Source organism: Myotis yumanensis, unplaced genomic scaffold, assembly GCF_028538775.1.
Source record: "Myotis yumanensis isolate MYYU_CA2020_CCGP unplaced genomic scaffold, mMyoYum1.0.hap1 SCAF_3, whole genome shotgun sequence".
Lineage (NCBI taxonomy): Eukaryota > Metazoa > Chordata > Mammalia > Chiroptera > Vespertilionidae > Myotis > Myotis yumanensis.
In genome coordinates, this window is record NW_027223754.1 from 212,909,744 (window position 1) to 212,922,621 (window position 12,878).

The following is a 12,878-nucleotide window of genomic DNA, read 5'->3' on the forward strand; positions in this document are numbered from 1 at the left end:
TCCAGCGTGTGGGCGGGGCCCCGGGTGCTGAGCTGCAGGCGTGGGAACTGGGTTTGGGAGATACTGGCTGAGGTTTAGGCCTTTCGAGGAGGGAGTGGGGTGTGTGCTTCCGGCCCGGGGCCCAGTGGGTTTCCAGTACGAGTTGTCGAGTGACTGAATAAATGGACGTGGCCCGGCCGGGTGGCTCAGTGGTTGAGCGTCGTCCCATGAACCAAGAGGTCACCAGTTCAATTCCGAGTCAGGGCACGTGCCTGGGTGCAGGCTCCATCCCCAGTAGGGGGCGTGCAGAAGGCAGCCGATCAATGATTCTCTCTCTCTCTATCCTCCCTTCCTCTCTCTAAAAACCAGTAAAAAAAAAAGCCCTAGCTGGTTTGGCTCAGTGGATAGAGCAGGGGTCCTCAAACTACGGCCCGCAGGCCACATGCAAATACAAATATTGTATTTGTTCCCGTTTTGTTTTTTTACTTCAAAATAAGATATGTGCAGTGTGCATAGGAATTTGTTCATAGTTTTTTTTTTTAAACTATAGTCCGGCCCTCCAACGGTCTGAGGGACAGTGAACTGGCCCCCTGTTTAAAAAGTTTGAGGACCCCTGGAGAGAACATTGGCCTGCGTCCTGGGTTTGATTCTGGTCAAGGGCACACGCCCAGGTTGTAGGCTCGATGTCCAGTGTGGGGCGTGCAGGAGGCAGCCAACCAGTGATTCTCTGTCATCATTGATGTTTCCATCTCTCTCCCTCTCTCTTCCTCCCTGAAATCAATAAACATATATTTTTAAATAAGAGAGAGAAATGGACGTGCCCACGGCCTCTCAGACCAGCCTGGGGCTGGAGTGGAGACCGAAGGAAGGGCCTCCGGGTGGTGCTGCGGGCGGGGAGCCCCGCCGCCCGAGGGACAGGGCACGTCAGAGGGGACCTCGTGGGGGGCGGACATCGCTCTTCACCAGCCCGTCTCCCCCACAGCGCGCGCAGACGTCCCCATGGAGGCCTGCTGTGCGGACGGACACCGCGTGGCCACGCAGCACAGGGACTGCTCGCTGCCCTACGCCTCGGCGTCCAAGGAGTGCAGGTGCGTTTCCCGGCCTTGGCGGCCGGCCGGCTGGTGTCCTTCAGGGCACGTGGGGCGGGGCTACCAGCACGAAGATCTGGGGGGCGGTCCCCCTGCCGCAGCCCGACACTGGCCGGGTGACTGCCCACATGTACACGTGCTGGTACCTCCCATGATGCGACCGTCACCACCACCTTCTCCAGAACTTTCTCATCTTCCAAACAAACTCTGTCCCGTTAAACACCAGCTATCACCCCCTCCCCCCAACTCCCTCTCCCCTCCCCCGCCCGGCCCCTGCGCCCACCACCCTCCTTTCTGTCTGTGAATTCGGTTCCCATTGAAAGCGGAACCGCGCAGGCAGCACTTGTCCTCTGTGACCGGCTGGCTTCCCTCCGCATGGCGTCCTCAGGGTGCATCCGTCCATGGCCGGGTCAGATCCCAGGGAGGGGAGGGCCCGCCCTGCTTGCGTGCTGCTGTGACGGGGTGGGGGGGGGGGTGGGGGTGCTCAGGGCCTCAGGGCAGTGATTAACCGGCCGCAGGAACGTTTAAAACAGGCCCCCTGCCTGTTCAGTCAGGGCACTGCCCCTTTTCCCTTAGATGTCACATAAAAACGACAGCAGGCAACGCAGTAGCTATCCCGTGTGAGTGCATCAAAATTAGACCATTTTTGGTCAGATCAGCAGAAATGCATGTTTTCTGGCGTGCCGCAGGGTTCTTGTGATCAGTTTGTGTGTGCCCTGAGGCGGGAAAGGCCGAAATCGCTGCTTTGGGGTACACGCCCGAAAGAGGGGTTGCTGGGTCCGGGGGCGGATCCCTTTCTCATTTTCTGAGGAACTGCCCTGCTGCTGCTGCCGTCGCCGCATGCATCCCCCCGCACCCCCCGCCCCCCCCCGCAGTGCACGCGGGTCCCTTCCCCGCACCCTCGCCAGCACTTGCTTCCTGTTCAGCCAATGCTTTCGCATGATTGGACGGACGGACGGACGGACGCGTATGTGGTTGCTCTTCCTGACAAGTTAGTGAAATGCCTGTTATTTGCAAGTCCACCCAAAGCATGAGCAACAGGCAAGCCCATCCCAGAGCTCGAGGGCGTTCTGGAACCACAGGGGAAGCGGGGTGCAGAGCCCCCGGGGAGAGGAGGAGGGGAAGGGCGGCTGGGGCTGCTGCCCAGGGCAGAGGTGGTCTGGCCTAAGCGCAGGGAGGCTGGCGGGGGGGTTGGGTGGCCACAGTCTCCGGACAGGTGCTCTCGGTGGCCCCTCCTGCCCAGGCTGGTTTGGGCCGAAGCCAGGGTTATTTAGAGTCTGGTGGGAGCCACGCCTGTGACTTGCACACTCCTGCTCGCCTGCCCATCCTCACTCTGCTCCTTGGGCAAGCTACTCCACCTCTGGAGCTACTCCCCCCGAGTCTGGAAAGTGGGGATGAGTGTCGAGATGAATCCGACTTGGAGGAGGATGGGGGGTCTGGCCCAGAGTCAGCAAGCAGCCGCCTGCATTTTTTATTTTTTGAATCCTCACCTGAGGATAATTTTCCATTGCTTTCAGAGAGTGGAAGGGGGGGGGGGCGGAGGGGGACAGAAACATCCCTGTGAGGGAGAGACATCACTTGGTTGCCTCCTGCACGTGCCTCACCTGGGACAGGGAGTGAACCCACAATCCTTCCGTGTGCACAGCCTGGCACTCTAACCACTGGGCTGCCGGCCAGGGCAGGCTGTCTTTATTTTTTAAACAGAGGGGAACATTCTGTGGGTGAGGCTCAGAGCTCAGGGAGGCGATCGGGGCTCTGGTGGGACAACTGGGTCTCCTGACTCGGCCCCAGGCACCCTGCCCTGTGTTCAGTCTTCCTAACACTTCCTGAGCACTCTGTGTGCCACGCGCTGTGTGTGGGGGTGAGAGGGGGTGGGTTGGGAGCCCCCAGCAGAGCCGCGGCCCTCACCAGCGCCCTGCCCTCCCCCACAGGATGGTCCAGGAGCAGTGCTGCCACAGCCAGCTGGAGGAGCTGCACTGTGCCACGGGCATCAACCTGGCCAACGAGCAGGACAGCTGCGCTGTGTCCGCCGCCAACGCCAGCCTGGAGGCCGTGTTCGTGAAGGTGAGCCCTTCCTGCCAGCGCGGGCCCTCCCAGCTCAGGGGCCATGCCCCTCAGCGGGCGGCCGGGAACCCCCCCCCCCCCCCCATACCCCAGCTCCGTCCCCTCTCCTTCAGAGCAGCAGGGGACCCCGGCCAGGAGGGAGGGGCACTCAAGTCTCTCAGCCTCCTCCAGCTTCATCACTGAACCCTGGGCAACACCTGGGCCCAGTCCAGCACTGGGCAAGCGGGGATGGAGGGACCCAGCCTTGCCCTGAGGACTGCGGTCCTGGGCCTTCAAGCAGAGGTCAGGGCAGGGGTCACCTGGGCTCAGGGCCTTCAGAACCTCCTCTCAGTTCAAGGCCCCCCCCCCCCCCCAACACACACACACTCAGGATCCTCAAGCTTCTCTCTCTCCAGGGCTCAGAATGGGCTCCCACTAAGGCCTCCAATAATATGACCTTCATAACCACCTAGAAGAGGACACTGAGGTTCAGAGGGGACCACATTCCAAAGTGGCTTCTCAGGACCCACAGGAGAGGGGTTGGTGAGGCAGAGCTGGACGTGGGTCCATCAGGCCCAGAGAGTCCAGCACTGAGCGGACGCTAAGCTGTGAGTGACCGACAGAGACCCTCCCGGGGCTCCAGGCCGGTCCTTGGGGCCTTCGTCCTGGAAGGGGCACCTCTGCGTGGGCGTGGGGCGCTCCAGACAGTGTTCCCAGGACTGGGAACTGCAGATGAATGAGCTGCCCAGGCTGCCACCCTCCCCCCTCCCGAGGGTGGGACCCAGACTGGCCCTGAGTTCGGGCTGGCGAGTTGCCTGGTCAGGGGGCATCGCTGGAGGTGCCCAGTGACGAACTGAATTCCCTGGAAAAAACATTTCCTGCTCCCAGTTAGGAAGCGAGGGAGTCAGGGAGCCAGATGGAAATGAAGCCTGGATCCTGAGAGGGGCTGTGTGGGCTCCTCCAAACGGGGGTCGGGGGTCGGGGGGGAGCTTTCCGTGGAGAAAGGAGGGCCCAGCGCCCCTCTGCCGCCCCCAGCCTGTTGCGCTTTTGGGAGGCGGCTCTGGTGTGAGGGAGGGCCGGTGGGGGTGGTGCGGTCTGGCCAGGGGCCTGGGAGCCAGGACCTGATTGACGGCCAGGGGCCCCTCCCGGGGCAGGGCTGGCTCTGCAGACGCCGTCTGCCTGGCACATAGCAGGCAGCTTGCCGTGTCCCCAGACGTGAGCGAAAGGGAGGTCCAAAGAGAGCATGGAACATTCTAGCAGGAGTGGAACAGGTCGCCCTGGCGGATGAGGGATGTGTGTTTCGGGGAAGGGTGACTCATCGGCACCAGGTGGAGGAGGGGCCGCCTGCCTGGCAGCAGACAGGCTGATGGAGGACCTGCACCTCCACGGAGGCCGGCCAAGGCCCAGCCCTGCCCCCCACCTTGTGGGCCTTTGGAAAGTTTGGCTCCTCTTAGGAGTAAAGACAGAGCAGCTCTCCATACGTCAGGGGGGACGTTGTCCCAGGCTCAGGTGTGACTTTGGGGAGTGCCAGGGTCCAGGGGACAGGCAGCGACTCTGCCTGTCTCTGAGGGCTTGTTTGAAGTCCTGGGCTTTTCAAACGCAGGAGTTGCAGGGAGGGAGACGTGCACATTCCCGCTCCCGCTGGGCTCTGGGCCCAGGGAGAAATCTCAGACCCGCAGGAGCTGCAGGAGCCCCCTGACCTGGCGGCCCCTCTCATGCCTCCTCTTCCTGGGGGCGTGGGGCCTGCATGGCCGGGTGCTGGGGGCCCGGGGAACAAGTCCCGGTGCTGGCCCCGTGAAGGTCCCTTTCCAGAGCGGGGCCTGGGAGATGTGTGGCTCGGCCTGCCTCGCTGTTTGCTGCCCCGCTTAGAAGAGGTGGTCAGCACGTGTCCAGCGGCCCAGGGAGTGTGCACACGAGCGGGGCGTGGGCATGGGAGGGAGCGTGGGCACAGGAGGGGCGTGGGCACGGGAGGGGCGGAGAGGCCGTGGTGGGGTGTCTGACTCCTCCAACCCGCCTCTTTGCAGAGGTGCTGCCACTGCTGCCTGCTGGGGCGGGCAGCCCAGGCCCAGGGCCAGAGCTGCGAGTACAACCTCATGGTCGGCTACCAGTGCGGCCTGGTCTTCCGGGCCTGCTGCGTCAAGGGCCAGGAGACCTCGGACTTGGCCCCCGCAGACAATGGGCACCTCCAGGACACAGGTAACTCCCCTGCTCTCCCCGCTGGGCAGTGCGTTCGCCAGGACCATCCAGAGAAACAGCAACTGCGCGTGCACGTGTGTGCGTGCGCGTGTGTGTCTGTGTGTGTGTGTGCATGCAGAGAGAGAAGAGAGAGGAGAGACTGATTTATGTGAAGGGATTGGCTCGCGCAGCTGTGGGCAACTCAAGTGCGAAGGCCGCCTGCCGGCAGAACTCCCTCTTGCTTGGGGGGGTTAGCCTTTCTCTTATGTCCTTCACCGGATTAGACAAGGCCCGCCCCCGTTCCGGAGAGTGATCTGCTTTACTGCCAGTCTGCTTATTTGAATGTCAGTCTCATCTGAAAATCCCGGTGCGGTGATATCCAGACTAGTGTTTGACCAAACATCTGGGTATCACGCCCCCCCCCCCCCCCCCCCGCCCCTGCCAAGCTGACACATAAAATTCACCATCACAACAGGCAGGGCCGCACACACGTCTGCCATTGCCTTTAACTCAGCTGCAGACAGATTGCACTTGTCAGAGCAGGTTCCTGTGCGCGTCCTCCTCTGAGACCCCCTGCCCTGGAGCGAGACTGAGGGCTTGGGATCTGGGTTCTCACAGATCAGGCTCATGTCCCCTCCTGACCTGTCTTTTCGGCGAACTGCTTTATCCGGGCCTCCGTTTCCCCATCTGTGAAATGGGGGTAATGACAGCCCCACTCCCTAAGGCCGCTGGGGGGTTCAAAGGGAGGATGAGTGTAAGGGGCGTGGTGCCTGCCTGGCTCCAGACGCATTTGCTGTCACAGTTCTTTCCTGTCCCCTCACAGCCCTGGGCAGAGCGGGTGGCTGGCCTTGCTCTTATTCCCGGTGAGGACCTGATGCTCAAGGTCACATGGCCGACACGCAGAGGAGAGAGAGCTGGCCTCTCTCCATCTGGACTCGATGATGTGCAGACGAGAGGCTGGGGGTGCCTCCCGCCAATAGCAGGCTCTGCTCTTGCAAATAACTTACTCAGCGAAGGGTGTGTGACCCCAGGAGCAGCATTGAGAGAGCTCCCTGCCCTGTGTCCACCGGTTCTGTCTCTCCATCGTCCATCTGTCCCGAGCCAGACAAACCCTGACGCCTCCGGGCCTGGAGTTCCAGGGTCAGGAGGCCTCTGGTTGCTTAATAATCTCTTCCCCTGATGCAGCGATTTCCTGTGGATGCGAATACCCCGGAGCACTGCGGGCGTGTGCTCTGCCCCAGCCTGCTGCGGGCTGTGCTGCGGGTTGTGCTGCCTTCTCACTCTGAGTCCCCCCCCCCCCACCTCCCCCCCCAGTTAAAAGCGGGGGCAGGAAGGACTTAGGAAGGAGGACTCACAGACCCGAGGTCCCTAACTCAGGTCGGCTTTTGGAGCCGCAGCCCAGGGTGTGGGTGAGAGGGATGTCTTTCATTTTTCACTCCTGGTTTCTCATTCCCAGCCCCCTCGCGGCCTGGGGCTGATTTCGGTATCGGAGCCACATTCCAGCCCGCTCCTTGACCTTTGAAACCAGAGATGACATTTTTACTTTAAACCCGAACCTTCCTCCTGGGGGAGAATTCCTTCTGGTCTCTGGGGAGGACTTTTGTTGATTTATGTCTTGTTTCGATAAATATCTCCGGCTCTTCCGCTCCAGATGTCTCCTGTCTCCCCCGCCTTTTCCCAGCTTCGGTCCTTGCCCCAGACTTTCCTTGGAGTCTCTGTGAGCACTCCCCCCCACATTCCCCCCCCCCCCCACAGCTGTGCCTTCCTCCCACTGAGAGTGTTTATTGCGGGCTTACTGTGTGCTGCCTCGAGGCCACACTGAGGGGCCACAGACCCCTGCTGCCCTGTGACAAAATCAGTACAGAATTGAAAGCGAGCTTTTGGAAACTTCTGTAAGCATTCGAACGAGTCCATTGTGTCTGTTTAACTGAAAAACATCAAGGCTCGAGTGTCTGTTTTCCTAACGTTTGTGGGGCGCGGTTACAGTGTCTGGGCCAGGTTCAAGCCTCGGACTAATGAAAGGACAGGGTCCTCTCATTGCCACGTGCAAGTCCCAGCTGGAGGGCAGGGCCCTCCCAGCACAATTAAGCTTGAACCTATGGTCCAAACACGTGGCCCCACGTGCCTGGTGATAGAGTTCAGGTGCATATAGTTGAGTGAGGTTGGAGCTCACGAGAATGCTGTAAACAACGTGATCACGCCCCTACTTTGCCTCGTGGCATCTGCTATAAAATAAAGACACGGCTTGTGGGCGCTGGCGCTGTCTCCTCATCAGGGAGCAGCGTCCCACTGAGACCCAGCTTTCATTCTCTTGTCTGTCTTTCCTCAATCCTTTCACCCCCCCCCCCCCCCACTCAGTTTACCTTTGGCCGCAACAACTTTTCCTAGTAATTCGATTTTATTACATGCTATTGGGGTATTGGCCTAAGGCTGGGGAAAGAACCCTGCTCCTTTACCACGAGTGGTTGGGGAAGCCTGGTTATTCCCATTCTACAGATTGGCAGACCGAGGCTGGGGAAGTGCAGGTTCGTTTTCGAGCAGGGATGGCAGTCTTTCCATGGCAAGCACGCTGGCTCCCACAGAACGCCCCGATCATCTTGATGACCTCAGCACCCAGCTGACAAAGGGTTCCTCACCAGTCCTTCTGGCCTTGTCAAACGAGCCCGTTAGAGAGCAGGGTCTGGACACCATGGCCTGTGCTTGGCCCATGGGGGAGACTTGGTCTTTGCCAGCTTGAAGGCACCGAGTGAATGAAATGTCCCTAACAGAGTAAATGCCCCGAGTGACGGTGCCCAGCCTCCTAGCCTAGGAGAGGGGTCCACCCGCAAGGCCTTCTGTTAGTTCCTCTCCAGGTGGAAAGTGCTTTGAACACTCTAGAGACCCTTACTGGGTTTGAATAGCTCCTGAGAAAGAATGCCCTGTGCACGGTTAGGATGTGTAAGTTACGTTAGATTGAATTTTACAGTAGAATTACTAGTGTTTCTTCCAAATGACGGTTATTGTTCCATTGTGCATGTATCATGTGCTCGCTGTGGGCATTTAGAAGATCCAGAAAGGTGGGAGGGAGAGGACAGCCACATGGGCATGGAGGTAGACACTGTTACTATAGGAAACTTACACAGAGATGGGTACTGTTGCTATTGGAAACCCAGCGTGGTTGTCATGGCCGCTGAGCTGCGGTTGACTAGCGACCACTGTCGTTTTGTCTGGTGGGCGTGTCCTCAGATGGCTTGTTTTCACGTGTTCCTTCCCACCCTTGGCCGTGTCACCGAAGTTGGAAGGACCAATCCGTTTCTCTCCCGCCCGACGACGGGTGGGACACTGGTCTGTGCGGAGTGCTGACCCCAGAGCAGAGCTCACACCCCTTTATTGCTTGAGTCGAGGGAGTGACGACTGATGCTGGCACCACATTGAGCTTTGCAGGCAAACGGCCTAAAAGAAGTGCCTTCACGTCCCAGGACGGCAGTAACAGGATCCCACGGCCTGGGTGGCGCTTAACCAGCAGGCAGGCGGTGTCTCGCTGTCCGTGTGTCTGTGGCTGTGTCCACATGCCCCCTTTCTATAGGGGTGCAGTCATGGGATCTGGGCCCACCCCATGGCCTCATCCTGCTTGCTCACCTGCAAAGACCCTTCCCCAGTGAGTCCAGGCGCAGGTGCGGGTTAGGGCCGCGGCCCCTGGGGGCACACGTTCCCCCGCAGCGGCAGGCTGCTCCCCGGTGCGTTGCTGCAGGTGTGGGGTGTGACGTGATGGACAGCGGGCTGAGAGGCCTTCGCTGAAATATTCAAGTCATTTGGACAGCGTGACAGGCTGCGAGGTCGGCGGGAGATTCCAGGCCCTCGGGTCCAGGCTGCTTCTGTTAGAACGGATCCGTTCGAGATTTGGCCACTGTTAGGAGTCCATTCTCTTTTTTTAAAAATATATATTTTATTGATTTTTTACAGAGAGGAAGGGAGAGAGATAGAGAGCCAGAAACATCGATGAGAGAGAAACATCGATCAGCTGCCTTCTGCACATCTCCCACTGGGGATGTGCCTGCAACCCAGGCACATGCCCTTGACCGGAATCGAACACGGGACCCCATCAGTCCGCAAGCCGACGCTCTATCCACTGAGCCAAACCGGTTTCGGCCATTCTCTTTTTAAAAGGATACAGTGAATACTGAGCTGTTAGGGGTGGTACAGACGGGCATTACTGCCTGATGTGTCCAAGAAAACAGACTACTCAGTGTCTCTGAGAGAAGGCGGGGCGCTGGGGCGGGTTAACGGGGTGCTGGGGTGGGGGCGCCGGGGTGGTAACGTGTCCTTGCCTGTGCCGCCCGCAGCTAAGCTCCCGGAGGCGGAGGAGGAGCAGGAGGACCCGTACCTGAATGACCGCTGCCGAGGTGAGCTGTCCCTCCGGCCGTGTGGCCGGCAATGAGGCAGAGGCAGGGCTGTCTGCTTAGGAGCTTGACCGCGGGTGGCGCTCAGGTTCACCTGGAGCTGCCCTCTGGCTGGGAGTCCACTGGGTCACTGTCCTCTGCCTGGCTCCTTTACTTCCTCCTCGCTAGGGCCTGGAGAGGGAGAGGGAGAGGGAGAGGGAGCCGGGGGGGAAGCTGCGGTTAGAACCCCTCCGCCCACCCACGGTGCCCGCCTGCCCCTGAGCCACCTCCCAGGCTCTCAGCGGGCACACAGCTGCCCCGAGGCGGGAGCCCTCGGGGAGGGGTGTCACCTGGCCCCACTGAGCCATCGCTCATACGCATTTGTCAGTGGCCAGGCCTTGCAGGTCTGTTTTCATGCTAAACGGGCATTTCTCTTTCTGGGACCATTAGGGCAGGTCTAGAGGGCAGGTCGCTCCCAGGCTCACGCAGCAGCTGCCCTGTGGCTGGGGTCTGGTTAGGGAGCCAGTTCATCGCCAAGTGGTGCAGTTGCTGTACAGGAGGGCAGGGCCCCAGGAGGCCTCGGATCTGCTGAGGGCAGGCGGGGGGGGGGGGGGGGGGGTCTCCCGGGGGAGGACAGCTGCTATGGGTGAGGGTAGGTTAGAGGGGAAAGTCACATCGCCAGGGGATTGGGGTGTCGGGAGTGGAGACGGGTGGGGGGAGGCTGGCACAGTGGGCGGCCCCCAGGTGCCGGGCAGTCAGACTGTACTGGGAGGATCTGTGCCCGGTGGAGGTTCGTCCTCATGAGACTTGCTCCGGGGCATCCTGCTGGCGGAGGCGGTCAGGGCTCGGGGCCGGGAGTGACAGCGGGGCTGAGCTCAGTGGGACTGGGACTGAGGCCGGGCTGGCCTCGGAGATGTGGGGACAGAAGGGGCCTCTCCAGGGCCCGCCTCCCTGTGTGGCCTGGGCCCTCGATATCCTTGCCGGGTGGGAGCGCCCCCTCTTGTCTGCCCTGCCCCTCCCAGCTCTGCTGCAGCCACGGAGCCCGCCCTGGAGGCACCGGGGCTGGGACCTGGAGCAGCGGCCCTGGGGGTGCCAGAGCCAGACCCTGGGGTCCCCCGTGGGAAGGCGGTGGCTGCAGCCTGCCTGTGTCTGTCAGTCACCGAGGGCAGAGCTGGGAACCGCGGGTCTGGCACGCGCGGCCCGCAGCTCACGTCTTTCTGGTTGCAGGCGGCGGGCCGTGTAAGCAGCAGTGCCGTGACACCGGCGAGGAGGTCGTCTGCTCGTGCTTTGTGGGCTACCAGCTGCTGGCCGACGGCGTCTCCTGTGAAGGTAACGTCGCCGAGCTCCGGGGACAGGACAGCAGGCCGCTGCCCCCGGGGCCTCTGCTTCTACTGACATCCGGGCAGGTCCCGCTCTGTACAACTCGGGGCCCGTTCCTGGGGAACAGCCCCGGGCCGGCTTCCCTGCATCCTCGGTGTTTGTACCACGTGCTGGGCGAACATGAGCACCGTGCTGGGAACTGGGGTTGGGTGTGGGGTCTGATCGGGCTCTGAATCCCGGATCTGCTGAGTGGCCTGGGCATCTCCTGCAGCCCCCACAGCCTCCCGAAGCCCCCCACAGCCTCCCGCAGCCTCCCTCAGCCCCCCTCAGCCTCCCGCAGCCCCCCTCAGCCTCCCGCAGCCCCCCTCAGCCTCCCGCAGCCCCCTCAGCCTCCCGCAGCCCCCCACAGCCTCCCGCAGTCCCCACAGCCCCTGTCAGGAGACGGGCCCCTTCTCCGTCCCGAAGGCCCACAGGACCGCCTGGCCTGGCTCTTTGCTCAGCAGGAGCTCAGCAGGAGCAGTTGATCAGAAACTTTCCAGGGGAGACACCCCATGGCTTGGCTCCCGTGATGGGTGCCCGGGACTCCCACCCAGTGCCCAGCTCGAACGCGCAGGCGTGGGGACTGGCTGGGAGCAGGGACCCACCCGCTCTGCCTTCTGGAACTTTCCTTGTGAGGAAGCCCGGTTCCTGCTGCTGACACCGCGCTGCCCGTCTCTCCTAGATGTGAACGAGTGCATCACACGCACCCACAGCTGCCGGCTCGGCGAGTCCTGCATCAACACCGTGGGCTCGTTCCGCTGCCAGCGGGACAGCAGCTGCGGGACGGGCTATGAGCTCACGGAGGACAATGACTGCAAAGGTGCGACATGGTCCCAGGCGGAAGCCCTCCTCTCCCCGGGGTGGATGTGGGGTGGGAGCGGCAGCCCTGGGCTCCCGGGTCCGGGCTCGGGGTGCTGCGCCCCGGGGGTGGGGTGGGGGTCACCTTCTTGACCTGGAGTTAATGAGCTAATGGCAGCGCCCGGGCGGTTTGGGTTTCTGAAATCACTCAGAGCGTGATCCTTTAAGACCAAGGCCAGGGCTGCACTTCAGTGCTCACATGTGCTTGCTGCAAAGTCGAGGTAATATATCTCGCACAGCAGCTGCCTCCCATCTGATGCAGGCTCCCTTGAAGTTCAAAGCGTCTTCCACGGCATAAAAACATGACATTTCTGGCCGCCGGCCTCCCCGCGCCGAGCCAGCGATGCTATTTGGCAGATAAGGCTTTGATGAGGATCTGTCGGAGCATAGCTTTGTGCCGAGGGGCTCCAGCCCTGCAGACAACAAACCGCTTGTGTAAAAACGTCGGTTGAATTATGAGGCCGGCTCAAAAGCCAGGCACGCCCTCCTGACGGCTGAGGGCTGTGGCCCGGCCCGGCCGCCCACGCCGCCCCTGCAGGCGCGCTGGGTGGCGTGGAGCCTGGGAACCCAGGGGCTTGGCCGGCTGGAGTATACACTTCTGAGCGTTTGACAGCCTTGAACTTCAAGGGAAGGGCAGCCAGCACTCAGATCCTGAGAATCACCATTGTTCACGTTTGTCATATTATGACAAGTCCGGGATGAATGAGTTTACAGGGACAGTGTTTATGGCCACGAAGATCATCGCTTTCTGATCTAAGCAAAACATGTGCGCAGCCCGAAATGAGAATCAGACGGCCACATGTTGCCAGGAGAATGGCCGGGTTATTTATTATGTAACAGAAAGCTGGTCTCCTGAGAGCCTTGGGGGGAAGCCAGCGTTTTTTAAGCCGTTAGCAGCGCAAAGCCCCGCTTGGCTCCCCCGGGCCCCTCTAGTCCGTGACCTCCCGATTGAAATGTTTGGGGTTGGAGCTGAGTAATGAGCATTTCTTAGAAACGTGCTTGTGATGTTGAAGTGTTG

The 12,878-nt window shown here is 61.0% G+C and overlaps 1 protein-coding gene across 2 annotated transcripts in view; it reads left to right on the top strand.

The window, feature by feature from the left end:
• Positions 1 to 12,878, top strand: part of FBLN1 (fibulin 1) — a 67,923-nt gene that overhangs the window by 12,112 nt on the left and 42,933 nt on the right. For both annotated transcript variants that reach the window (XM_070411291.1, XM_070411292.1), the window contains exons 2-7: positions 962 to 1,067; positions 2,999 to 3,131; positions 5,135 to 5,306; positions 9,608 to 9,667; positions 10,871 to 10,972; positions 11,685 to 11,822. In XM_070411291.1, coding sequence (XP_070267392.1) covers positions 962 to 1,067; positions 2,999 to 3,131; positions 5,135 to 5,306; positions 9,608 to 9,667; positions 10,871 to 10,972; positions 11,685 to 11,822 — 711 coding nt within the window. The remainder of the gene's footprint in view (positions 1 to 961; positions 1,068 to 2,998; positions 3,132 to 5,134; positions 5,307 to 9,607; positions 9,668 to 10,870; positions 10,973 to 11,684; positions 11,823 to 12,878) is intronic.